We start from the raw sequence: 26,651 nt of genomic DNA on the forward strand, positions 1-26,651 counted from the left end.
AAAATTAGCCGAAGGGCGACCTTCACCGGTGAAAATGATGAAGTGGCGAGAATATGAGGTGGCAGAGAGAGACGGTGAGTTGGATGAGAGAGAGGTGATGACTAGTTAACAGTGTTATAACGGAATTTGAAAAAGGGGTCATTTGAGTATTTTTGATAAAGTAGGAGGCTAGGCAGGAAACCGGTCACAAAGTTGGGGGCTATTTGGAAATAACCCTTATTTTTAACTTTTTTTTTTTTCGTCATCTAATTTTATTTACTTTTTCGGTTTATTTTTCGTCTGAAATTGAGGTAATCCTAATGGTCCTCTCTAGGATTTTTGGTTTATTTTCTTTGAAGTTGCTGGTGACAATTAAAGAAAAAGAACACAAAATTTTTATAAGTAATTGTAGTGAAATTAGTTAGCATGAACTTTGAGAAATATAAATACAAAAGAAAATTAGGGAGGCTCAATCCTGCATTTTACTAGCGAGTTAGAAAGGTCCACCTCTCGCATGATCTCGATATTGCAACTCTGAAGGCTGCAAAGTATAAGTAAACAATTAGAATGAGAACTATATATATATATATATATATGACTAGCAAGAATAAGAATTAGGAGCGGTAAGGTACTTACATCACAACTAATGACAACGTTCGTGATGTGAGATATGACGTTCCAATCCTCCCCTTGATCCTTTCTACAACGTTCTTGCAAAGAGATTAGCCACTCAGTAGAGATATCCAATTCTTTAAGATTCGTCATATGTCCGATGTACTCAGGTATGCACGTCAACAAATCGTACCATTTGATTTTCAAAATTTTAAGTTGATTTAATTGTGAGATACCTTTGGGAAGTGATAGATCCTTGCATTTATATGACAAGCAGATCAAGGTTGTAAGCTTGGGTAAGATTGGTAACTGAGATATTGATGGACAATCGCGAAGTTGCAAACTTGTAAGATTAATTAATACGGGTAACTCTGATATTGACGGACATTCAGAAATCTTCAAGGATGTGAGTTTGGGTAACATTGATAATTTCGATATCAATGGACATTCAAATATATGCAACTCTAGGAGGTGTTGGTGATAAGTTGATGACTTCAACCTTTTGCAATTATGAAGATATAATTTTTCGAGACATGGCATTATAACACACTCTTCTCTTCCTCTCCCTCCCTCCGTTTGAATTTCTTCTTCTTCCACTGCACTTAGGTCCAATTCCTCCAATTTTTCCAAGTATGCCATCTTTAGAAATTTCAACTTGGGAAATTTCTTTACCATCTGGTTAACTTTACATCCACCCATCCTAAAATGGGTCAAGTTGTATATGCTCCATGAGGAGAGGTTTTCAAGAGATGGTAGAAGTCCCAATGCCGATAATTCTGTATTGATATTGCAACCCATTAACTCTAATTTACGTAACGAGAGTAACACTGAACTGCTTCTCATCCAACTCGGAAACTTCAAATTACCAGGATGGTAATTTCTTATCACCAACTCTGTCAAGTTGGAATGTGGTTGAAGTTTCTCGAGTATTTTTTCCACCTTCAGGTTTTGTTTGTATCCTTTTTGAGCATAAAAGTCTAAAGTCAGACAACTAAGATATTTTTTTTCAATCAAAGTACCCTCTGGAACTTCATCTATAGTTTTGAACTTATCAAATCCTCTGATTTCTAGCTTCCCTTGCAATAAGTTGAGGTTTTTAAGTTCCCCCAATCTAGATTCTCCGCTTGCAGAACCAATAACAAACTTAGAAAGAGATCGAAGAGACAATCTCCCAACTCCTTCTGGTATGCTTTTTAATCCAGAATTGGCAATCTCGAGATACCTCAAGTTAACCATTCTTCCTATCCCTCGTGGAAGTTGGTGGAGCCTATGACACTCATCAAGTTTCAAGGTCTGTAAATTGTATAAACTAGAGACCGAATCAGGTAAATATTTCAATTTCCAATTGTTAGATAAGTCAAGATATCGTAGGTGTACTAATTTCTTAATCGTATCTGGGATATTCTTAATATTTCCATTTTCTAAACTTAGTACCCTGAGATACCTTAGATGATTGGAAAAACGAGGAAAAGGTAGTTCAAAGAACTTAATATTGAGAGTTCGTAACTTGTCAACCCTATATACGAAGGACATATCATTGAACTTTGGCAGAGGATTGGTTAAAGTTACATGGTGAGCCTTGGGATCAATGTTTAAGGATAGGTTGTTATTACTGACTTCATCGATACAAAATTTATTATTCAACAAGAAATGTGCAAGATCATGAAGAATATCATGCATCTCGCAATACTCTATGCTCTCACCATACTTACGATATTTATGGAACAACGAACGCATTGCTAAAGCATTAAAATAGCCCTCTCCAACGACTTCTAAATCTTCTGATCCACCACATGAGTTCAAAAGTCCATACGCCATCCACAACTTAATTAGTGTGTCCTTTTCTATCTCATAACCTTTTCGGAGAGTGCTGCAGTACTGAAAACAACTTTGTAATGGCGATGACAAGTCATTATAACTCAATAATAGGGCCGGCATTAGATATTCATTTTCAGCGTCGACTAATTCCCAAACATTGCTATCCGACACACTTACCCATTCTCTTTTCGTCTTTTTAAAACGTAACAGGCTTCCCAAAGTCTTAGCAGCAAGCGGTAAGCCCTTGCACCTTTTTCCAAATAAAATGCTAAGTTCTCTCAACTGCTCACACTCTTCTTCTTCCCTCCCTTGAAAAGCTATGCGACTCAACAATGAACAACAATCATCGTCAGATAAAAGTCCCAACTTATATTGGTGAGTCGTACCCATTATAAGTGCCACTCTTTCACTCCGAGTGGTGACTAAAATTCGACTTCCTGGTGCCCCATGCTTGAGTGAAAGTTTTAGAGGATTCCACTTGTTTTCATCCTCATTCCACACATCATCGAGCACAAGGAGAAATCGTTTTCCTTCAAGAGACTTACATAATTTGTTCTGCAGTTCGCTACTCCATACTGAAGAATCTATGCAAATATTTTCATTACCCTCTTTGATAATCGATTTGGCAGTACTCGTAATATCAAAAGGATTTGAGACAGAAACCCACATAGTCTTTTCAAAAGACTCTTTCACTTTGTCATGGTTGAAAACCGTTTGGGCAAGGGTTGTCTTGCCGAGTCCCCCCATCCCAACTATAGAGATGATCTCAGGGTGATTATTAGTACTACTATCGAGGCCTAATACTTTATTCAAGATGATGTTTTTATCTTGATCACGGCCACATATCTCTGAATCATCAATTAAAGAAGCATTGGTCCTTAGTTGGTTACAAGTACTCTCATTAAAATTACCCGAATTTGGAATAAACTGAAATTTGAGTCTCTCGGCGGCAATAAAATCTAATCTCTTTCTTATCTGTACGATCCTAGAAGCAATATCATGCTTAAAAGGAACGTAAACAAAAGGAGTTGAGAGTGAGTAAGTTACCTTCCTTGCGAATCCGGCCCCCTCTAGTTTATGTGATCTTATTTGAGTTTTAGTAATCCATTCGTCTAGAATGTCTTCAATGTCGTAAGCTACTTCTTTGAAACCCTCTAGCCAAACCTTCACAAACTCATCTCGGGTTTGTCTTCGCTCAGCATCATTGATTACAGCCTTGATAACCCGGAACGAAATAGTGAGCTTATGAATCTCTTCTCTAACTCCTTTCACCAGCCTCACTTGTTGGTTGGCCTCTTTTATAGTAATGCTGCTCAATTGACTGATCAGGGAAGCAACTAGTTCTTCAGCCATGTTCAACAAGACTGCAAATTCCCTTCACAGACAGACAGACTTAACGGGTTGAACAGAGTATTGAACTCTAAACAGTTAAATAATGTGTTTTTGTGTCACGAATATTTATTCGTCAACGAACTTGGGACCACTAAACGCGTAGATCTTGTGGTTGTGAGAATTCTTCATTTATGAGTTGTAGGGAAAGACTTACGTCACCACAAACAGAGGGCAGACTATCTTACTGGCAATAGAAGTCTTTAAATTGACTTCCATCTTTTAGTCTTCTTTGGAATCGGATCAGATTTTGGATCGGTTAAAGTCGTCAAACTAAGAAACAAAGCACGCCATTGCGTTCGTCTCGTCGAGCTCTTAAGTTTAGACTCAAGAATCACTCAAATCCGATTCCGGATGAATGAGATATTCAAGTCTGAAGTTTGGACGGAAAATGGTTAAGTTAGGGACCAAAAGGCAATACGGAAAAGTTTGTCTGGAGGCCATTCTCACAAAGGGAACACGTCCAGATCTGACGTTTGGCGTTCTCTCCGCGCTAAAGGCCAGATCCAATGGATGGCGTTAGGTCCGTGTCGGGCACGGAGTGGGATAACCCGAAACTTCATCCAACGGCTGATCTTCTTAGATTTCGGGCTACTTTCGGGATAAGTCCATCAGATCTAACGGAGGGCGTTTCTTCCGCGCTTTTGAGCGACATCTGAGGGTCCAAATCTCAACCGACACGAACTGTAGGGAATGAAGTGATGCGTCACTTTATTTCTCAACAGATGCGTCCCTAAAACCCAACAGAAGTGTCCCTTATGAATGCATCTATTCGAAACCTATTTATAGGACCCAAATCAACTCCAAATTTCAATCCGTTTTTTCCAGAGTGTCAAGCATTGTTAGAAGATCATATTAGAGTGTCTAAGAGAAAGATTTACCAGAGTTTTCAAGGAGTTTCATAAGCAAGAAGTTTGGTCCATTTGCATAAGTCAGAGGTTAGTATACTTTCAAGTTCGACTGCTTTCTGATTCGAAGTACCATTGAATCGAAAGGTTAATCGTTGTATCATGGGAGACAAACGCCGGTAACTGTTTGGTACTATACAGGGCGTCAATTGTCTTAAGGAAAGAGGAATACCTCGCCTCGATTAAAAAAAATTATTCTTCTTTTAATCCTCCGATTTTCTTTTTCTTTTTAGTCTATCTGATTTCTTAATCAAAGACATTCTGATTTTCCAAATCAGAAGTGTGTTGATTTTTAAAGTAATAAATCACTAAACACAGAAGGATACAATTCCTCTTTCCGATCTTAAATCGATAGTGAGATTCGACTACGAATCATCTGTTCTGGATAACAGACATTATCGGTTAGAAATACGAAAGATATTGAGTTGTTTTATTCCTTAGTTTTTCTCCATTAATTTGGAAACAAAGTGTGTTTGATTGATTTACAATTAAAATCAAAGTAGTAACCAGTTTCACCAGTGATCCGGTTAGAGACTCGTTGAGTCAACTCGTTGAATCGGTACACCGAAACCAACACTCTAAACCGTTAAATAATGTGTTTTTGTGCCACGAATATTTATTCGTCAACGAACTTGGGACCACTAAACGCGTAGATCTTGTGGTTGTGAGAATTCTTCATTTATGAGTTGTAGGGAAAGACTTACGTCACCACAAACAGAGGGCAGACTATCTTACTGGCAATAGAAGTCTTTAAATTGACTTCCATCTTTTAGTCATCTTTGAAAATTACTTCAATGCTTATAGAATTTTATTCTCATATCCAATTGACCATGATAAAAAGGCCTCTTTTAACAATAATAATGGAAGGCATCTATAAACCTGAGTGTAAGTAATTGTAGTGAACTAGCATAAACTTTAAGAAATAGGAATATAAAGTGAAATTAAAACACATTAGATTTGTACACTTCAAATCATTTTTGTACTTTCACACTACAATTTTATACAAAAATAAATTTCGTGAGGCTCAGTGCCTGCATTTTAGGGGCGAGTTGGCTAATGTAAGCCCCTCTTAACATCTCTGCGTATCTTCTTGGTAAACTGCAAAGGATAAGTAAAAAATATGTATAAGAACTATATATGACTGCCAAGAATAAGAATTACGAAAAGTAAGGTACTTACCGGGCAACTAATGACGACGTTAGGGATGTGAGATATGACGTTCCAATCCTCCCCTTGATCCTTTCTACAACGTTCTTGCAAGACTTCTAGCGACTCGGTGTAAATATGTAATTCTTTAAGATTCGTGAGATGTCGGATGTACTCAGGGATGGATGTCAACAAATCGTACCATTCAATTTTCAAAATTTGAAGTTGTTTTAGTTGTGAGATACCTTTTGGAAGTAATAGGTCGTTGCATTTATATGAGAAGCACATCAAGGTTGAAAGCTTGGGTAAGATTGGTAACTGAGATATTGATGGACAATCGTGAAGTCGCAATGTTGTAAGATTAAGTAATACGGGTAAATGAGATATTATACCTCCACGAACCTTCAAGAATGTGAGGTTGGGCAAGATTGGTAACTCAGATATTGATTGACAGTTGGATATGGTCAAGAATGTCAAATAGGGTAAGATTGGTAACTCAGATATTAATGGACATCCAGATATAGCCAACTCTATGAGATGTTGGTGATAAGGGGATGACTTCAACTTCTTGCAATTATAAAGATGTAATTCATCAAGACATGGCATTATAACACACTCTCCTCTTCCTCTTCCTCCCTTGGTTGGAACTTCTTCATCATCTTTCCCTACTGCACCTAGGTCCAATTCCTCCAATTTATCCATATCGTGGATGTTTAGAAATTTCAACTTGGGAAAAAATTTCATGATCCCTTGGTTAACTTTAGATCCACTCATACTTATATGGGTCAAGTTGGCTATGCCGCAAACGAAGAGTTCTTCAAGAGACGGTAGAAATCCTAATGCCGATATTTCTGTACAGTTATCGCAGTACTTTAACTGTAATACACGTAACGAGAGTAACGCTGAATTGCTTCGCATCCAACTTGGAAACGTCAAATTACCACATGTGTAATATTTTACCTCCATCTCTGCCAAGTTGGAATGTGGTTGAAGTTTCTCAAATAATTCTTCTACCTTCAAGTCTTGTTTGTACATCTTTTGAGGGTAGAAGTTTAAAGTCAGACAAGTAAGATTTCTTTTTTCAATCAAAATACCGTCTGGAACTTCATCTATATTTTTCAAATTATCAAATCCATGGATTTCTAGCTTTCCTTGTAATAAGTTGAGGTTCTTAAGTTCTCCAATTCCAGATTCTCCACTTGCACAACCAATAATAAACTTACGAAGAGTTCGGAGTAGAGATAACCTCCCAACTCCTTCTGGTATGCTTTTTAATCCAAAAGTGCGTTCAATCTCGAGATGCCTCAAGCTAACCATTCTTCCTATCCCTCTTGGAAGTTGGTGGAGACTACAATCATTAAGTTTCAAGGTCTGTAAATTGTATAAACTACAGATGGAATCGGGTAAATACTTCAAATTACTATTGTGAGATAAGTCAAGATATCGTAGGTGTACTAGTTCCTTAATCGTATCCGGGATACTCTCAAAAATTCCATTTTGCAAACTTAGAACCCTAAGATACCTTAGATGATTGAGTGAATGAGGAAAAGGTAATTTGAACCTCTCAATGTTGAGTGTTCGTAACTTGTGAACCTTATATACGAAGGATATATCATCCAACTGTGGACAAGGATCAATTAAAGTTACATGGTGAGCCTTCGGATCAATATTTAAGGATAGGTTGCTATTGTTTACTTCATCATTACAGAATTAATTATTCAAGAGGAAATGTGCAAGATCATGAAGAATATCATGCATCTTGCAATACTCTGTGCTCTCACCAAAGAAATCATCCTTAATAAAGTTATGGAACAACGAACGCATTGCTAAAGCATTAAAGTAACCCTCCCCAACGGATTCTAAATCTTCTGTTCCACCACATGAGTTCAAAAGACCATACGCCATCCACAACTTAATTAATTTATCCTTTTTTATAACGTAACCTTTTCGGAGAGTGCTGCAGTACTGAAAACAACTTTTTAATGGCGATGACAATTCATTATAACTCAATAATAGAGCGGGCATTAGGTATTCATTTTCAGCGTCGACTAATTCCCAAACATTGCTATCCGACACACTTACCCATTCTCTTTTCGTCTTTTTAAAACGTAACAGGCTTCCTAAAGTCTTAGCAGCAAGCGGTAAGCCCTTGCACCTTTTTCCAAATAGAACGCTAAGTTCTCGCAACTGGTCACACTCTTCTTCTTCCCTCTCTTGAAAAGCTATGCGACTCAACAATAAACAACAATCATCGTCTGATAAAAGTCCCAACCTATATCGGTGAGTCGTACCCATTATACGTGCCACTCTTTCACTTCGGGTGGTGACTAAAATTCGACTTCCAGGTGCCCCATGCTTGAGTGAAAGTTTTAGAGGATTCCACTTGTTTTCATCCTCATTCCACACATCATCAAGCACGAGGAGAAATCGTTTTCCTGCAAGAGACTCGCATAATATCTTCTGCAAATTGTTATCCCATACTGCAGAATCTGTCGGAATATTTTTACCTGCCTCTTTGATAATGGATTTGGCAGTACTTGTAATATCAAAAGGATTGGAAACAGAAACCCACATAGTCTTTTCAAAAAAATCTTTCACTTTGTCATGGTTGAAAACTGTTTGGGCAAGGGTTGTCTTGCCAAGTCCCCCCATCCCAACTATAGAGACGATCTCAGGGTTATTATTAGTACTACTATCGAGGCCTAATAGTTTGTTCAAGACGTTATTTTTATCTTGATCACGACCACAAATCTCTGAATCATCAATTAAAGAAGCATTGGTTCTTAATAAATGGCTACAAGTACTACTAGTACTCTCATTAAAATTACCCGGATTTGAAACAAACTGAAGTTTGAGTCTCTCCGCGGCAATAAAATCTAATCTCTTTCTTACCTCTACGATCCTAGAAGCGATTTCATGCTTAAAAGGAACGCAAACGAAAGGAGTTGAGAGTAAGGAAGTTACCTTCCTTATGAATCCGACCCTCTCCAGCTTCTTTTGTGATCTTACTTGAGCTCTAGTAATCCATTCGTCTAGAACGGCTTCTATGTCGTAAGCTACTTCTTTGAAACCCTCTAACCAAACCTTCACAAACTCATCTTGGGTTTGTTTTCGTTCAGCATCATTGATGACAGCCTTGATAGCCCGAAACGATGTTGTGAGCTTATCGATCTCTTCTCTAACGTCTCTCACCAGCCTCACTTGTTGGATGGCCTCATTAAGAGCAATGGTGCTCAATTGGTTGATCAGAGTGGTAACAAGTTCTTCAGCCATATTGTTTAACAAGATTGCAAATTTCCTTCACTGACTTGACCAGTGGTAGAACTGAGTAGATTATAAGTAGGAGTATTTGTTTCTGGAAATGGGAATCTTTAAGTTGGCTTCTTCCATCATGTAAAATTACTTTAAGCTATAATTGTTGGTGGGGTAATAAGCCTAATAATAATTCATGGAAAAGACAGAAAGTAAGAGGATTGATGCTTTTAACAATAATGGAAGGCGCCTATTAAATTTTCCTTTGCTAGATCACTTTAGGCGATTTGAGGCGTGGTTCATGTGGATGAATTCTTTAGAAAAGGAATTACAAATCCAACTCTCCCCATAAGATTCCAAAATCCACTGTTCTCTCTTTTATTTTGACCGACATAATAAGGCTTTGAATTTGCCAACAACGGGTAGTCCAGTTGCTAGATTAGATCATTTTAGTAGGCTATTTGAGGCGTGGTTCGCGTGGATGAATTCTGTAGGAAAGGAATTACAAATCCATTGTTTTCTCTTCCATTTTTTTGGTATGCAGATATATTAGTAAAAAAATAAATTATTGAACTCCCCTTAAATTCTGATATCTCCTTTTTTTTTTACTTCTTTTCAGTTTGTTAGTTCTCATCAAACACTAAAACTTGGAAGTACTATCTCTACAGAGATGAATCAATATATTATAGTAACAAAACCGTTTGGCTAATACTATTTTGTAAGTTGTAAGTCTGTACATCTTAACCAAAAGAACCCAAATATGAGTAATTGTAGTGAAACTAGTCGGCTAAAACTTTAAGAAAACATAATCTTGTGCAAATAAAACAGACTAGATATCTTTCTAGCTTCCCCCAAGCCTGGCAATAAATTTTTCTGCCTTCTCCCAAGCCTGCGTAAGTATAATAAAAGAATAAGAAGAACTATAACTATGGCTAACTAGAATAATAAACATAAAAAAGGTAAGGTTTTTACCGGACATCTAATGATGACGTTCGGGATGTGAGAAATGAAGTCCCAGTCTTCCCCTTGATCTTTTCTACAACGTTCTTGCAAAACGTTTGGCGGCTCACTATAGATATGCAATTCTTTAAGATTCGTGAGATGTCGGATGTACTCAGGTATGCACGTCAACAAATCGTGTTGAGATACGTATGTAAACACGTGATATAAGAGACGAATCGAGATGAGAAGATCCGACAATCCAGACTATTCCAAGATATTTGAAGATATGTGAAGATCAAGAATATTCAGTTTCATATATTTAGAATATTTCTTGTAATATATCTAATACTATTATTAGATATATTTTATATTGTTTCTTAGTTTAGTTAGGATAAACTAGGAACCCTGATCCTAATTTCTCTATAAATAAGAAAGGGTTCTGAGGATTAAATCATTCGATTACTAATCAATCATTGTAACGAATCACCACAATTGTGGTTAATAAAGTATGTAGTCATTCTGGCTTTCTCTGAGGATGTAGGTCGTGAATGTTCGACTGAACCTCGTTAAATATGGTGTTCTTTATTTATGTTCATCTATCTCCAATCATCACATTACTGTGAATTTCTACAAATCGTACCATTCGATTTTCAAAATTTGAAGTTGTTGTAGTTGTGAAATCCATTTTGGAATTGATAGATCTTTGTATTTATGTGACGAGCACCACAAAGTTGTAAGCTTGGGTAAGAGTGATACATGAGATATTGATGGACAATCGCGAAGTTTCAAAATTTTCAGATTAAGTAATACGGGTAAGTGAGATAGTATACCTCCATGAATCTCCAAGGATGCAAGATTCGGTAAGATTGGTAACTCTGATATTGCTTGACATCTTAATATTTTCAAGAATGTGAGGTTGGGTAAGATTGGCAACTCAGATATTAATGGACAGTCAGAAATCTCCAAAGATGTGAGGTTGAGCAAGATTGGTAAATCTAATAGCGATTGACATATTTTAATGATCAAGGATGTGAGGTTGGGTAAGATTGGCAACTCAGATATTAATGGACAGTTAGAAATCTCCAAAGATGTGAGGTTGGGCATGATTGATAACTCAGATATTAATGGACATCCAGATATAGTCAACTCTAGGAGGTGTTGGGGATAAGTGGATGACTTCAACCTCTTGCAATCATCTATATATAATTTTTCAAGACATGGCATTATTATTATTATAACACACTCTCCTATTTCTCTTCCTCCCTTGGTTTGAATTTCTTCTTCTTCTTCTTCTTCTTCTTCTTCTTCAACTTTCGCTACTGCACGTAGATCCAATTCCTCCAATTTATTCATAACATTGATGTTTAGAAGTTTCAACTTGGGAAATAACTTCACTATGTGGTTAACTTTACATCCAACCACACTAAAATTGGTCAAGTTGGGTACATTCCGTAAAAAGAGTTCTTCAAGAGATGGTAGAAGGATCAATGCCCATAACTCATCACCGTTATTGCAATCTATTAAATATAATTTCCGTAGCGAGAGTAACACTGAACTGCTTCGCATCCAACTCGCTAACTTCAAATTACCAGGATGGTAATTTCTTATCACCAACTCTACCAAGTTGGAATGTGGTTGCAGTTTCTCAAGTATTTCTTCCACCTTCAGGTTTTCTTTGTATCCTTTTTCAGAATTGAAGTCTAAAATCAGACAACTAAGATTTTTTTTTTCAATCAAAGTACCCTCTGGAACTTCATCTATAGTTTTCAACTTATCAAATCCATAGATTTCTAGCTTCCCTTGCAATAAGTTGAGGCTTTTAAGTTCCACCAATCTAGATTCTCCAATTTCAGAACCAATAATAAACTTATGAAGAGTTCGGAGTTGAGATAATCCCCCAACTCCTTTTGGTATGCTTTTTAATTTTCTAGTGTTTTCGATCTCCAGATGCCTCAATTTAACCATTCTCCATATCCCTCTTGGAAGTTGGTGGAGATTAGCACACCAATTAAGTTTCAAGGTCTGTAAATTGTATAAACTACATACGGAATCGGGTAGATTCAATAAAACAAGATTGGAAGATAAGTCAAGATATCGTAGGTGTACTAATTTCTTAATCGTATCTGGGATATTCTTAAAATTTCCACTTGTCAAAGTTAGTACCCTAAGATACCTTACATGATTGGATAAGCGAGGAAAAGGTAATTCAAAACACTCAATATCGAGCGTTCGTAACTTGTCAACCTTATATACGAAGGATATATCAGTCGACTTTGAACAATGACCGATTAAAGTTACATGGTGAGCCTTCGGGTCAATGTTTAAGGATAGGTTGTTATTATTTACTTCGGCAGTACAAAATTTATTATTCAAGAGGAAATTTGCAAGATCATGAAGAATATCATGCATCTTGCAGTACTCTATGTTCTCACCTTCGACACTCTTAGAGAAGCTATTGAACATCAAACGCATTGTGATAACCCTCCCCAACGAATTCTAAATCTTCCGATCCGCCACATGAGTTCAAAAGTCCATATGCCATCCACAACTTAATTAATGTGTCCTTTTCTATCATACAACCCTTTTGGAGAGTGCTGCAGTACTGAAAACAACTTTTTAATGGCGATGACAAGTCATTATAACTCAATAATAGAGCAGGTCTTAGATATTCATTTTCAGTGTCGACTAATTCCCAAACACTGCTACTCGACACACTTACCCATTCTCTTTTCGTTTTTTTTAAACGTAAGAGGCTTCCTAAAGTATTAGCAGCAAGAGGTAAACCCTTGCACCTTTTCCCAAATAGAATGCTAAGTTCTCTCAACTGGTCACACTCTTCTTCTTCCCTCCCTTGAAAGGCTATGCGACTCAACAATGAACAACAATCATCATCCGATAAAATTCCCAACTTATACTGGTAAGTCGTACCCATTATAAGTGCCACTCTTTCACTCCGGGTGGTGACTAAAATTCGACTTCCAGGTGCCCCTTGCTTGAGTGATAGTTTTAAAGGATTCCACTTGTTTTCATCCTCATTCCACACATCATCAAGCACAATGAGAAATCGTTTTCCTTCAAGAGACTCGTGTAATGTCTTCTGAAAATTGTTATCCCATACTGAAGAATCCATTGGAATATTTCTACCTGCAGCCTCTTTGATAATGGATTTGGCAGTACTGGTTGAAAACTGTTTGGGCAAGGGTTGTCTTGCCAAGTCCCCCCATCCCAACTATAGAGATGATCTCCGGGTGATTATTATTAGTAGTACTATAACTATCGACGCCTAGTAGTTTATTCAATAGGTTATTTTTATCTTGACCACGCCCACATATCTCTGAATCATCAATTAAAGAAGCATTGGCCCTTAATAATAAATGGCTACAAGTAGTACTCTCATTAAAATTAATTGGATTTGGAATTAACTGAAGTTTGACTCTCTCGGCCCCAATAAAATCTAATCTCTTTCTTATCTCTACGATCTTAGAAGCGATTTCATGCTTAAAAGGAATGCAAACCAAAGGAGTTGAGAGTAAGGAAGTTACCTTCCTTATGAACCCGACCCTCTCTAGCTTCTTTTGTGATCTTACTTGAGCTTTAGTTATCCATTCGTCTAGAACGTCTTCGATGTCGTAAGCTACTTCTTTAGAACCCTCTAACCAAACCTTCACAAACTCATCTTGGGTTTGTCTTCGCTCGGCGTCATTGATTACAACTTTGATAGCCCGAAACGATGTAGTTAGCTTATCAATCTCTTCCCTAACGTCTCTCACCAGCCTCACTTGTTGGATGGCCTCATTTAGAGCAATGGTGCTTAATTGGTTGATCAGTGAGGTAACAAGTTCTTCAGCCATATTGTTTAACAAGATGACAAATTCTCTTCTCAGATGTCCAACTGGAGTGAACTCTAAACCCCTTAAATTTTTATGGAGTAGTAACAATTTTCACCACCACTTGCAGATTATACCTTATACCGAGTATTTGTTAATAAACTTTGGAAGGCTAAACATGTGACCTGGGAAGCTCATATTAAATTTGTTAATAAACAATGTCAAACGGGATCCCAAATTCAAGATCTATCAATTGATTGGGTAAAACAACAATGGAAAGCTCCTACTAAATTTCCTTTAGTTATTTTCTTTTTGGCCCCTACTTTTTGACCAGCTTCCTCTAGAGCAATCTATTTTTCGTAAATTCAATTTTGACTCCCTTTTGTTAACATCGTTAGTTAACTTTAATTGTTAACTTTTTTGTTTTCATAATTACTCTTGGTATTATAGAGGTCATTTGAACAAAACACTTACAAAATTGTGTCATTTCACCCATTTTCCATTTTATAACAACGGTAATTATGAAAACAAAAAAGTTAGCCATTAAAGTTAACTAAAGGTGGTAACAAAAAGATAGCAAATGTGAATTTGCGAAAAATATGGGGCCATAAAAGAAGCTGGTCAAAAAGTAGGGGGCCAAAAAAGAAATGACTCAATTTGAAGAACCCGAGAGTCCGAGACATAAGATACAGTGACAATCCAGGATTCACATCCAGAAAATCAAAGAGATGAAGAAAGGGTTAGACAACGTCAAATTCACGCATACCAAAAGAATATCAAATGTCCCAGCAGATAAACTAGTCAAATGGGTGCGCAAGAAAAATAGATCTAAGTCCTGGAATAATGTTCTTTGTTTCTTAGTTAATCTATATTGTAATAATACTCTTATGTATTAATGAAAGTTTTAGTTCAACAAAGAAAAAAGTTCAATTAACCACCATGGAAGAAGGTAAAGTTGGTAATTGGAGACGAAGAAATAAGATGTTTTGTTTGAACTTGTGATTCATTAAAATCAAATACACCAAGATCCTTACACAATAATATTAGATGGTTTTTAGTGATAATTAACAACAAAATCGTTAATTTAGGGGTGCCTACTACGTCTCTAAGGTACTAAAGTTGCAGCTGCCAATAAGTAATTACAAATTCATGGTGAAATTTAGTTTATGTTTTCTAATCTATCAACACACATAAACTTTCACACTTATCAAGGAGATATTTGCGTATAATTTTGTACAATTATCAGTTGATGATGAGTGTATTTCCATTTTTTTTTTTATGAGCATTTCCATATTTTAATTAGTGATACATTCTTCATCTCACATTAGATAATCAATAGTCAGAATTTTGTGAAGAATTACCGACAAAATAAAGATCATCTTTGTAGGGGTTATTTCTTCTAAAGTTGTTTATAAAGAAACACCAAAGTTTCATGGCATTCGTCACATCTCATACGGACACAAATGTTTCGCTGCATTCATCAAAAATTAAAAAAATAGGTAAGCTAGAAGAATACATCTTGCGAAAATAAAACACACTAGATTTTGTACATTGACTTAAAATAATTTTTGTACTTAAAATAATTATACAAAAATAGGAGAGCTGAAAGAAAGCTCAGAGTCTGCATTTTCGTAGCAAGTTGGATAAAATAATCCCCTCGCCATATCTCTATGTAGCTTCTCCACGCGCTGCAAAGTATAAATAAACAACATGAACAATAACTCTATATGACTAACAAAAATAAGAATTAGGAAAGGCAAGGTACTTACAGGACAACTAATGACGACGTTCGGGATTCGAGATATGACATTCCAATCCTCTCCTTCATCCTTTCTACAACGTTCTTGCAAAGCGTCTGGCAACTCAGTAGAGATATGCAATTCTTCAAGATTCGTGAGATGTCGGATGTACTCAGGGATGCACGTCAACAAGTCGTACCATTCGATTTTCAAAATTTGAAGTTGTTTTAGTTGTGAGATACCTTTTGGAAGTAATAGATCGTTGCATTTATATGAGAAGCACATCAAGGTTGAAAGCTTGGGTAAGATTGGTAACTGAGATATTGATGGACAATCCTGAAGTTGCAAATTTGTAAGATTAAGTAATTCTGGTAAATGAGATATTACACCTTCAACAATCTCCAGGGACGTAAGATTTTGTAAGATTGGTAACTCTGATATCGATTGACATTTGAATATTTTCAAGAATATCAGATTGGGTAAGATTGGTAACTCAGTTATTAATTGACATTCAGAAATCGTTAAGGATGTGAGGTTGGGTAAGATTGGTAACTCTGATATTAATGGACAGTCGGAAATCCTCAAGTATGTGAGATTGCACAAAATTGGTAACTCCGATATCAATGAACATCGAAATATATCCAACTCTTGGAGATGTTGGGGATAAGTGGATGACTTCAACCACCAGCAATCACTAAGATATAATTTTTTGAGACATGGCATGATAACACACTCTCTTGTTCCTCTTCCTCCCTTGGTTTGAACTTTTTCTTCTTCTTCTTCTTCTTCTTCATTTTTCGCTACTGCACCTAGGTCCAATTCCTCCAATTTACCCATATCCTTCATGCTTAGAAGTTTCAACTGGGGAAAAAACATCACCATCTGGTTAACTTTACATCCACCCATACTAAAATGGGTCAAGCTGGTTATGTTCCATAAGGTAAGTTCTTCAAGAGATGGTAGAAGTCCCAATGCAGATACTTCTGTACAGTTATCACAATACAGTAAATATAATTTACGTAACGAGAGTAACACTGAATTGCTTCGCATCCAACTCGGAAACTTCAAATTACCACATCTGTAATTTTCTATCCCCAGCTCCGTCAAGTTGGAATGTGGTTGAAGTTTCTCAAGTAATTCTTCTACCTTCAAGTGTTGTTTGTACATTTTTTGAGCCTCGAAGTTTAAAGTCAGATGACTAAGATTTTTTTTTTCAATCAAAGTACCCTCTGGAACTTCATCTATAGTTTTCACATTATCAAATCCATGGATTTCTAGCTTTCCTTGCAATAAGTTGAGGTTCTTAAGTTCTCCAATTCTAGATTCTCCACTTGCACAACCAATCATGAACTTGGGAAGAGTTCGGAGTTGAGATAATCTTCCAACTCCTTCTGGTATGCTTTTTAATCTAAAAGTGCATGCAAGCTCGAGATGCCTCAAGTTAATCATTCTTCCTATCCCTCTTGGAAGTTGGTGGATGTCCGAACAAAGATTAAGTTTCAAGGTTTGTAAATTGTATAAACTAGAGACGGAATCGGGTAAATACTTCAATTTGCCATTGTAAGATAAGTCAAGATAGCGTAGGTGCACTAATTCCTTAATCGTATCTGGGATACTCTCAAAAATTCCTTGTTGCAAACTTAGTACCCTAAGATACCTTAGATGATTGAGTGAATGAGGAAAAGGTAATTCAAACCTCTCAATGTTGAGTGTTCGTAACTTGTGAACCTTATAAACGAAGGATATATCATCGAACTTTGGACAAGCATCGATTAAAGTTAAATGGTGAGCCTTCGGATCAATGTCTAAGAATAGGTTGTTATTATTTACTTCACCGGTACAAAATTTATTATTCAAGAGGAAATGTGAAAGATCATGAAGAATATCGTGCATCTTGCAATACTCTATGATCTCACCATCAGCCATTTCCTTAGGAAAGTTATGGAACAACGAGCGCATTGCTAAAGCATGAAAATAACCCTCCCCAACAGATTCTAAATCTTCTGTTCCTCCACATGAGTTCAGAAGACCATACGCCATCCACAACTTAATTAATGTGTCCTTTTGTATATCACAACCTCTCTGGAGAGTGCTGTAGTACTGAAAACAACTTTTTAATGGCGCTGACAAGTCATTATAACTCAATAGTAGAGCAGGTCTTAGATATTCATTTTCGGCGTCGACTAATTCCCAAACACTGCTATCCGACACACTTGCCCATTCTCGTTTTGTTTTCTTAAAACGTAAGAGACTTCCTAAAGTCTTAGCAGCAAGAGGTAAACCCTTGCACCTTTTTCCAAATCGAATGCTTAGTTCTCTCAACTGGTCACACTCTTCTTCTTCCCTCCCTTGGAAGGCTATGCGACTCAACAATGAACAACAATCATCGTCCGATAAAATTCCCAACTTATATTGGTGTGTTGTACCCATTATACGTGCCACTCTTTCATTTCGGGTGGTAACTAAAATTCGACTTCCAGGTGCCCCGTGCTTGAGCGAAAGTTTTAAAGGATTCCACTTGTTTTCATCCTCATTCCACACATCATCAAGCACAATGAGAAATCGTTTTCCTTCAAGAGATTCGCGTAATGTCTTTTGCAAATTGTTATCCCATACTGGAGAATCTATCGAAATATTTCTATCAACCTCTTTGATAATCGATTTGGCAGTACTGGTAATATCAAAAGGATTGGAGACAGAAACCCACATAGTCTTTTCAAAAAAATCTTTCACTTTGTCATGGTTGAAAACTGTTTGGGCAAGGGTTGTCTTGCCAAGTCCCCCCATCCCAACTATAGAGATGATCTCAGGGTGATTATTAGTAGTACTATCGATGCCTAATAGTTTGTTCAAGACGTTATTTTTATCTTGATCACGACCATATATCTCTGAATCATCAATTAAAGAAGCATTGATCCTAAGTTGACTAAAAGTAGTACCAGTATTCTCATAAAAATTACTCGGATATGGAATTAACTGAAGTTTGACTCTCTCGGCCCCAATAAAATCTAATCTCTTTCTTATCTCTACGATCTTAGAAGCGATGCCATGCTTAAAAGGAACGCAAACGAAAGGAGTTGAGAGTAAGGAAGTTACCTTCCTTATGAATCCGGCTCTCTCTAGCTTCTTTTGTGATCTTACTTGAGCTTTAGTAATCCATTCGTCTAGAACGTCTTCTATGTCGTAAGCTACTTCTTTGAAACCCTCTAACCAAACCTTCACAAACTCATCTTGGGTTTGTCTTCGCTCAGCGTCATTGATTACAGCTTTGATAGCCCGAAACGACGTAGTTAGCTTATCAATCTCTTCCCTAACGTCTCTCACCAGCAGCACTTGTTGGATGGCCTCATTTAGAGCAATGGTGCTTAATTGGTTGATCAGTGAGGTAACAAGTTCTTCAGCCATGTTCAACAAGATCACAAATTCTCTTCACAGACTTCACTGTTGGTCGAACTGAGTTGTTTTATGGTACCAATATTTTATTAGTAACAATTTATTAATACAATGACACATTTTCACCACTTGCAGATTATATTAGTTAATGAACATTGGAAGGCTAAACATGTGACCTGGTCGGAAATTACCTTAATCCAAGAGCTAAACATGTGATTGGGTAAAACAACAATGGAAAGCTCCTATTTTTTTGAGATTAATCTTAAGCTAAACATGAGCTTAAGATTAATCTTGGTCATCCTGTTGTCATGACTGGTTGAAGCTCAGGTATGAAAATGCTACAATTATTTCATAATTGGCAAAGACTTGTCTAAATGAAATTTGGTTTTTTAGCAGGCAAAGTATGTCGGGCACTTACGAGGTGGACTAATTAAAATCTGTTCTTAAAGGTAAGATTTCTTGATGGCGCCCCGAAATAGTTTCATGTCATTCTGTAATTTTATTTCTCGATTTCGTTTCCCTTGAAAACCACCTAAACTCTCTTCTAAAATGCACAAGGTTGTACAGCTTTTGGGCACATTGATAGAACCTGCACCTTACCTGCAAGAGCTCTTATTTTCACACATTGAAAGCAGCCCTAGTAGAAAGACACAAAATCCTCCATAAAACCTTGACGGAAGAGCATTAGAGAAGGATATATTTTGTCAATTCCTCCTGCAATTTACATAAGTAGCATTTGTTTATCGACGTGTTGCTTATCTTCATAAGATAATCAATAGTGGGGATTATTTTCTTAGGAAGTATTTTATTAGAAAACACCAATGTTTCATTGCATTCATCAATCATCTTCATATTTTTCACTCTCTTTATATTGTCTTCTTCTTAGTTTTCATGATCAATCAAATTTTTTCACACACATATTGGAATTTTGACTTTTTCCTTCTTCATTCTATTCTTTTTCTTCTTTACGGGTTATTTGTATTTTCGGTTAAAACTGCGATACCCTTATGGTTCTTCCTAGGATTTCGTAAGCTAGTTCAACTAATGAATAAGCCTCCGTTAGAGTGTTTAGTAATTTTCCCTTTAAGGGTCTTTTATCTTTACTATATATTTGTTATCTTGTAAACCTAGTTCAACTAATGAATAAGCCTCCGTTAGAGTGTTTCTCTCTTCTCTTTGAATATTGTTATTGATTTTTACAAGAGAGTGCTTTCTTGACTTTATAAATTGTTGAGATTATGTCCAACTTCATCCAATGTGAAACCTACGGCAAAATGACCCCGTAACTTCGGGAGGATGGGTGCTCTCATATCTTTTGATTAGGAAAGCGGCACATACCAGGGGGTAGCGACGGTTTATTAAAAACACAGGACACCTGCGCATTGCATCGTATATTAAGACAAATGCGCTCGGCGGAGAGAAAACACTTAGACCAGTTTTATAGAAAGCTTGTACTTGTTAAAGAAAGGTTAATGCAGTCTGCTGGTCATGTATGTATTCAATCTAGTTAGCATGAACTTTAAGAAATAGGAATACAATAGAAAATTAGCAAGGCCCAATCCTGCATTTTACCGGGTCCTTCTTGGAATTTTTTTTTTTTTTTTTTGCTGAATAGTATAAGCAAACAATTGGAATAAGAACTATATATATTACTACCAAGACTAAGAATTTGGAAAGGTAGGGTATTTACACTTCCACTAATGACGACGTTCCGGATGTGAGATATGACATTCCAATCCTCCCCTTGATCCTTTATACAACGGTTTTTCAAAACTTTTCGCGATGCGGTACAGATATGCAGTTCTTTAAGATTCGTTAGATGTTTGATGTACTCAAGTATGCACGTCAACAAATTGTACCATTTGATTTTCAAAACTTGAAGTTGTTTTAGTTGTGAGATACCTTTGGGAAGTGATAGATCATTGCTTTTATATGACAAGCAGATCAAGGTTGTAAGCTTGGGTAGGATTGGTAACTGAGATATTGATGGACAATGGCCAAGGCATAAATTTGTAAGATTGGTAACTCTGATATTGATTGACATTTTAATATTTTCAAGAATGTCAGATTGGGTAAGATTGGTAACTTGGATACTAATAGACATTCAGAAATCTCTAAGGATGTGAGGTAGTAACCATAAGTGTAAAGATAGTGTATAAGGAGTGTAAATCGAGTGTGAGTTTAATGGGTTAAGTATAGGTGTGTTGTAATATATTTGGTGTGGCCTGTCACACTTGATTATAAGTCCCTAACAACCCAACTAACTCCTAACCAACTCTAACAAGATCTAACTGATCTCTAACAAACTCCTCTATATAAGTGTAATCTCTAATCATTAATAAACAAGGTTTTCATTTTCTCACTATGAGGTTGGGAAAGACTGGTAACTCGGATATTAATCGACAGTGAAAAAATCTCCAAGGATGTGAGATTGCACAAAATCAGTAACTTGGATATCAATGGACAAAACAATATCTGTAATTCTAGGAGACATGGCATTATAACACACTCCCCTTTTCATCTTTCTCCCTTGGTTTGAATTTCTTCTTCTTCTTAAAGGTAAAAAATTCTAGGAGACATTGCGAAGTATGTTGGGCATTTAGGAGGTGGATAAAGTAAAAAAATTGTTCTTAAAGGTAAGATTTCTCGATGGCGCCCGAAATAGTTTACATCATTTTGTATGAATTATATCTCAACCAAAGAAATAAAATATCTACTTTTAGATGTTTCTAAGCTATTGGAATGTACAAATGATACATGATAGTTATTGGAAAATTTGTTGACGAACAATAACTTTCGTCACAGTAAGGTGCCATTTCCTGGTTACATCAGAAGATCGTTTTCTATTTAATATTCTGGTTTTGCTGACGGCGAGATGTATAATATTCTCTTTTTGTTATTTTAGTTGCAATACAAGTAGCTTTAAAAGTACTCTATTGTTAGTAGTTGCCTTGTTTGTTGGTTGTTTATATATCAAGGTGCCTTTTGCATTGATCAATGACTTTGTATTTACTTTGATCTTTGTCGTTTTAGTATTAGTGACCCTAGTATCATTATCAGTCCGAGTCGAAAGACAGCAGAAGACTTTCATAAAACCTTAACCGAAGATCATTGGATAATCAATAGCCAGAATTTTGTGAAGAGTTAGTTACCTGACAAAATAAAGAAGATCGTCTTTGTAGGAGTTATTTCTTCCGAAGTTGTTTATATAGAAACACCAATGTCTCATCGCAATATTCGTCAATCATATACGAACACAAATTTTTCGTTGCATTCATCAAGAATTTGGGGGCAATTAAACAAAAGGAACCCAAATATAAGTAATTGTAGTGAAACTAGTCGTCAAAAACTTTAAGAAATAGGAAAGCTAAAATAAAACATCTTGTGAAAATAAAACACACTAGATTTTGTACAGGGACTTGAAATAATTTTTCTACTTTGTTAAATGACTAAATTATACTGTACAAAAAAAAATGGCGAGGGTTAGAGCCTGCATTTTAGACCCCAGTTGCATTAAATGAGCCCCTCGCAAGATTTCTATGTAGCTTCTCCACAGGCTGCGCAAGTATAATAAAAGAATATGAATAAGAACTATAACTACGGCTAACTAGAATAAGAATAAAAAAAAAGGTAAGGTTTTTACCGGACAACTAATGATGACGTTCGGGATGTGAGATATAAAGTCCCAATCCTCCCCCTGATCCTTTCTACAACGTTCTTGCAAAACGTTTGGCGGCTCAGCATAGATATGCAATTCTATAAGATTCGTGAAATGTCGAATGTACTGAGGTATGCACGTCAACAAATCGTACCATTTAATTTTCAAAATTTGAAGTTGTCGTAGTTGTGAAATCCATTTTGGAAATGATAGATCTTTGTATTTATATGACGAGCACGACAAGGTTGTAAGCTTGGGTAAGAGTGATACATGAGATATTGATGGACAATCGCGAAGTTCCAAATTTGTCAGATTAAGTAATACGGGTAAGTGAGATATTACACCTCCTTCAATCTCCAAAGATGCAAGATTTGGTAAGATTGGTAACTCTAGTAGTGATTGACATCTTATTATGATCAAGAATATCAGATTGGGTAAGACTGGTAACTCTGATATTAATGGGCAGAGGATAATCTTCAGGGATGTGAGATTGCACAAAATTGGTAACCTGGATATCAATGGACAACTAAATATTTCCAACTCTATGAGGTGTTGGTGATAAGGGGATGACTTCAACTTCTTGCAATTATAAAGATGTAATTCTTCAAGACATGGCATTATAACACACTCTCCTATTCCTCTTCCTCCATTGGTTTGAATTTCTTCTTCACCTTCTCCACCTAGGTCCAATTCATCCAATTTATTCATAACTTTGATGTCTAGAAGTTTTAACTTGGGAAAAAACTTCACCATGTGGTTAACAACTTTACATCCACCCACACTAAAATTGGTCAAGTTGGCTACTTGCCGTAAGCAGAGTTGTTCAAGAGATGGTAGAAGTCCCAATGCCCATAATTCTGTACAGTTATTGCAATCCGTCAACTCAAATCTACGTAACGAGAGTAACACTGAACTGCTCTGCATCCAATTCGGAAACTTCAAATTACCACATGTGTAATTTTGTATCACCAGCTCTGCCAAGTTGGAATGTGGTTGAAGTTTCTCAAGTATTTCTTCCACCTTCAGGTCTTCTTTGTATCCTTTTTCAGAATTGAAGTTTAAAGTCAGTCGACTAAGATTTTTTTTTTCAATCAAAGTACCCTTTGGAACTTCATCTATAGTTTTCAAATTATAAAATCCATGGATTTCTAGATTCCCTTGCAATAAGTTGAGGTTTTTAAGTTCCATCAATCCAAATTCTCCAATTTCAGAACCAATAATAAACTTAGGAAGAGTTCGGAGTAGAGATAATCTCCCAACTCCTTCCGGTATGCTTTTTAATTTGTTAGTGTTTTCAATCTCGAGATGCCTCAATTTAACCATTCTCCCTATCCCTCTTGGGAGTTGGTGGAGATTACCACAACCTTTAAGTTTCAAAGTCTGTAAATTGTATAAACTAGAGATGGAATTGGATAAATTCTTCAAAACATAACTGTTAGATAAATCAAGGTATCGAAGGTGTACTAATTCCTTAATCGTATCCGGGATATTCTCAAAATTTCCATTTTGCAAACTTAGTACCCTTAGATACCTTAGATGATTGAGTGAATGAGGAAAAGGTAATTGAAAATACTCAATTTTGAGTGTTCGTAACTTGTCAACCTTATATACGAATGATATATCATCGAACTTTGAACAAATACCGACTAAAGTTACATGGTGAGCCTTGGGGTCAATGTTTAAGGATAGGTTGTTATTATTTACTTCGGCAGTACAACATTTATTATTGAAGAGGAAATCTGCAAGATGGTGAAGAATATCATGCATCTTGCAATACTCTGTGCTCTCACCAAAGAAATCCTCCTTAATAAAGTTATGGAACAACGAACGCATTGCTAAAGCATTAAAGTAACCCTCCCCAACGGATTCTAAATCTTCTGTTCCACCACATGAGTTCAAAAGACCATACGCCATCCACAACTTAATTAATGTGTCTTTTTGAATCTCACAACCTTTTTGGAGAGTGCTGTAGTACTGAAAACAACTTTTTAATGGTGATGACAAGTCATTATAACTCAATAATAGAGCAGGTCTTAGATATTCATTTTCAGCATCGACTAATTCCCAAACATTGCTATCTGACACACTTACCCATTCCCTTTTTGTTTTTTTAAAACGTAAGAGGCTTCCTAAAGTCTTAGCAGCAAGAGGTAAGCCCTTGCACCTTTTTCCAAATAGAATGCTAAGTTCTCTCAACTGGTCACACTCTTCTTCTTCCCTCTCTTGAAAAGCTATGCGACTCAACAATGAACAACAATCATCGTCCGATAAAGTTCTCAACTTATACTGGTGAGTCGTACCCATTATAACTGCCACTCTTTCACTCCGGGTGGTGACTAAAATTCGACTTCCAGGTGCCCCTTGCTTGAGTGATAGATTTAAAGGATTCCACTTGTTTTCATCCTCATTCCACACATCATCAAGCACGAGGAGAAATCGTTTTCCTTCAAGAGACTCGCATAATGTCTTCTGCAAATTGTTATCCCATACTGAAGAATCCATTGGAATATTTCTACCTGAAGCCTCTTTGATAATGGATTTGGCAGTACTGGTAATATCGAAAGGATTGGAGACCGAAACCCACATAATTTTTTCAAAAAAGTTTTTCACTTTGTCATGGTTAAAAACTGTTTGGGCAAGGGTTGTCTTGCCAAGTCCCCCCATCCCAACTATAGAGATGATCCCAGGGTGATTACTAGTAGTACTATCGTGGCTTAATAGTTTGTTCAAGATATACTTTTTATCTTGATCACGTCCACATATCTCTGAATCGTCTATTAAAGAGGCATTGGTCCTTAGTAATTGGCTACAAGTACTACTAGTACTCTCATTAAAATTACATGGATTTGGAATTAACTGAAGTTTGACGCTCTCGGCCCCAATAAAATCTAGTCGCTTTCTTATCTCTACGATCTTAGAAGCGATTTCATGCTTAAAAGGAACGCAAACGAAAGGAGTTGAGAGTAAGGAAGTTACCTTCTTTATGAATCCGACCCTCTCTAGCTTCTTTTGTAACCTTACTTGAGATTTAGTTATCCATTCGTCTAGAACGTCTTCTATGTCATAAGCTACTTCTTTGAAACCCTCTAACCAAACCTTCACAAACTCATCTTGGGTTTGTCTTCGCTCAGCGTCATTGATTACAGCTTTGATAGCCCGAAACGAAGTAGTTAGCTTATCAATCTCTTCCCTAACGTCTCTCACCAGCCTCACTTGTTGAATGGCCTCATTTAGAGCAATCGTGCTTAATTGATTGATCAGTGAGGTAATAAGTTCTTCAGACATGTTAAACAAGATTGCAAATTCTCTTCACAGACTTCACCTTTTGGTGAAACGGAATGAACGCTAATAAACCCTTAAATAATGTGCCTGAGTTGTTTTTGGGTACGAATATTTTACTTAGTTAAGTACTAATAGTAACAATTTATTAGTAAAACGACACATTTTCACTACTTGCATAGTATTATATTTGTTGATGAACTTTGGAACGCTAAACATGTGACCTGGTCGGAAATTACCTTAATCCAGGATCTATCAATTGATTGGGCTTTTTGGACCCAAAATACAAACCCAATTTGTAGTCCACTGCTAACGCAAAAAAAGAACAAAGGTCAAAAAATAATAATTAATTCTATTTTGGTCCCTAATTTGTAACGAACTCATCGTTTTGTCTTTATGAGTGTTCTCCAGTTCGATTGGGCCTCCGTGAACAAAAATTTTCAATTTTTTCGAAAACACCCTTAGAGATCATAATAGAGTTAAACATAAAAAAATCATATAACAAAAATTTTCACCTCACCTATCTCCTTGGTTTCATCCCTTCTCACCTTCAATTCATCTCGGCTTCTCACCACCTTAACAGTTAACTCTTTCTCCTCTTTACTTCACTGTCTCTCTCCTTCAATTTTTGTGTTTATGTGGAAAATGATAAATCTAAAGAGGTAAGTTCAATTAACCACCATTGAAAGAGGGTAAACTCAATTTCTAA

At 36.5% G+C, this 26,651-nt stretch overlaps 6 protein-coding genes across 6 annotated transcripts; all 6 read right to left on the reverse strand.

Moving 5' to 3' along the window:
• Positions 1 to 472: 472 nt before the first annotated feature.
• LOC147534942 (disease resistance protein RGA2-like) lies at positions 473 to 9,215 on the reverse strand. The gene is made up of 4 exons (XM_086650154.1): positions 7,581 to 9,215; positions 7,375 to 7,472; positions 616 to 3,784; positions 473 to 520 (listed from the first exon to the last, which is right to left on the reverse strand). The coding sequence occupies exons 1-4, from the start codon at positions 9,123 to 9,125 to the stop codon at positions 473 to 475; spliced, it is 4,860 nt and encodes a 1,619-aa protein (XP_086506280.1). The 5' UTR covers positions 9,126 to 9,215.
• On the reverse strand, positions 5,621 to 7,583 carry LOC147534943 (uncharacterized). Its single transcript, XM_086645774.1, has 2 exons — positions 5,886 to 7,583; positions 5,621 to 5,804 (listed from the first exon to the last, which is right to left on the reverse strand). The coding sequence occupies exons 1-2, from the start codon at positions 7,167 to 7,169 to the stop codon at positions 5,760 to 5,762; spliced, it is 1,329 nt and encodes a 442-aa protein (XP_086501900.1). The 5' UTR covers positions 7,170 to 7,583; the 3' UTR covers positions 5,621 to 5,759.
• Positions 9,216 to 10,673: 1,458 nt separating the features above from the next.
• LOC147534944 (putative disease resistance protein At3g14460) lies at positions 10,674 to 13,846 on the reverse strand. Its single transcript, XM_086650156.1, has one exon. The coding sequence runs from the start codon at positions 12,516 to 12,518 to the stop codon at positions 10,674 to 10,676; it is 1,845 nt and encodes a 614-aa protein (XP_086506282.1). The 5' UTR covers positions 12,519 to 13,846.
• On the reverse strand, positions 12,596 to 13,176 carry LOC147534945 (putative disease resistance protein RGA1). Its single transcript, XM_086650157.1, has 2 exons — positions 12,766 to 13,176; positions 12,596 to 12,658 (listed from the first exon to the last, which is right to left on the reverse strand). Exons 1-2 carry the CDS (start codon positions 13,174 to 13,176, stop codon positions 12,596 to 12,598), a joined length of 474 nt encoding a protein of 157 aa, XP_086506283.1.
• LOC147534946 (disease resistance protein RGA2-like) lies at positions 13,187 to 13,897 on the reverse strand. Its single transcript, XM_086650158.1, has one exon. The coding sequence runs from the start codon at positions 13,895 to 13,897 to the stop codon at positions 13,187 to 13,189; it is 711 nt and encodes a 236-aa protein (XP_086506284.1).
• Positions 13,898 to 15,392: 1,495 nt separating this feature from the next.
• Positions 15,393 to 25,989, reverse strand: LOC147534947 (uncharacterized). Its single transcript, XM_086650159.1, has 5 exons — positions 22,649 to 25,989; positions 22,509 to 22,562; positions 19,595 to 19,605; positions 15,643 to 19,039; positions 15,393 to 15,561 (listed from the first exon to the last, which is right to left on the reverse strand). The coding sequence occupies exons 1-5, from the start codon at positions 25,946 to 25,948 to the stop codon at positions 15,457 to 15,459; spliced, it is 6,867 nt and encodes a 2,288-aa protein (XP_086506285.1). The 5' UTR covers positions 25,949 to 25,989; the 3' UTR covers positions 15,393 to 15,456.
• Positions 25,990 to 26,651: the final 662 nt, after the last annotated feature.

Source organism: Eschscholzia californica, unplaced genomic scaffold, assembly GCF_041429995.1.
Source record: "Eschscholzia californica isolate CP2 unplaced genomic scaffold, dmEscCali1.0.p SCAF_6, whole genome shotgun sequence".
Classification (NCBI taxonomy): domain Eukaryota; kingdom Viridiplantae; phylum Streptophyta; class Magnoliopsida; order Ranunculales; family Papaveraceae; genus Eschscholzia; species Eschscholzia californica.

What these genes read in the sequence shown, in the direction of transcription:
- LOC147534947 (XM_086650159.1), bottom strand. Translation starts at nt 25,948, where the DNA reads ATGTCTGAAGAACTTATTACCTCACTGATCAATCAATTAAGCACGATT. An exon ending in ACGTCATCATTAGTTGTCCG is followed by an intron (nt 22,563 to 22,648) that starts GTAAAAACCTTA and finishes ATACTTGCGCAG; the next exon opens with CCTGTGGAGAAGCTACATAG. An exon ending in ACGTCGTCATTAGTTGTCCT is followed by an intron (nt 15,562 to 15,642) that starts GTAAGTACCTTG and finishes TATACTTTGCAG; the next exon opens with CGCGTGGAGAAGCTACATAG.
- LOC147534943 (XM_086645774.1), bottom strand. Translation starts at nt 7,169, where the DNA reads ATGGTTAGCTTGAGGCATCTCGAGATTGAACGCACTTTTGGATTAAAA. An exon ending in ACGTCGTCATTAGTTGCCCG is followed by an intron (nt 5,805 to 5,885) that starts GTAAGTACCTTA and finishes TATCCTTTGCAG; the next exon opens with TTTACCAAGAAGATACGCAG.
- LOC147534946 (XM_086650158.1), bottom strand. Translation starts at nt 13,897, where the DNA reads ATGGCTGAAGAACTTGTTACCTCACTGATCAACCAATTAAGCACCATT.
- LOC147534945 (XM_086650157.1), bottom strand. Translation starts at nt 13,176, where the DNA reads ATGGATTCTTCAGTATGGGATAACAATTTTCAGAAGACATTACACGAG. An exon ending in AAAAAACGAAAAGAGAATGG is followed by an intron (nt 12,659 to 12,765) that starts GTAAGTGTGTCG and finishes GCCATTAAAAAG; the next exon opens with TTGTTTTCAGTACTGCAGCA.
- LOC147534942 (XM_086650154.1), bottom strand. Translation starts at nt 9,125, where the DNA reads ATGGCTGAAGAACTTGTTACCACTCTGATCAACCAATTGAGCACCATT. An exon ending in TTCTTCATGATCTTGCACAT is followed by an intron (nt 7,473 to 7,580) that starts TTCCTCTTGAAT and finishes CCTTGTCCACAG; the next exon opens with TTGGATGATATATCCTTCGT. An exon ending in ACGTTGTCATTAGTTGTGAT is followed by an intron (nt 521 to 615) that starts GTAAGTACCTTA and finishes TATACTTTGCAG; the next exon opens with CCTTCAGAGTTGCAATATCG.
- LOC147534944 (XM_086650156.1), bottom strand. Translation starts at nt 12,518, where the DNA reads ATGCGTTTGATGTTCAATAGCTTCTCTAAGAGTGTCGAAGGTGAGAAC.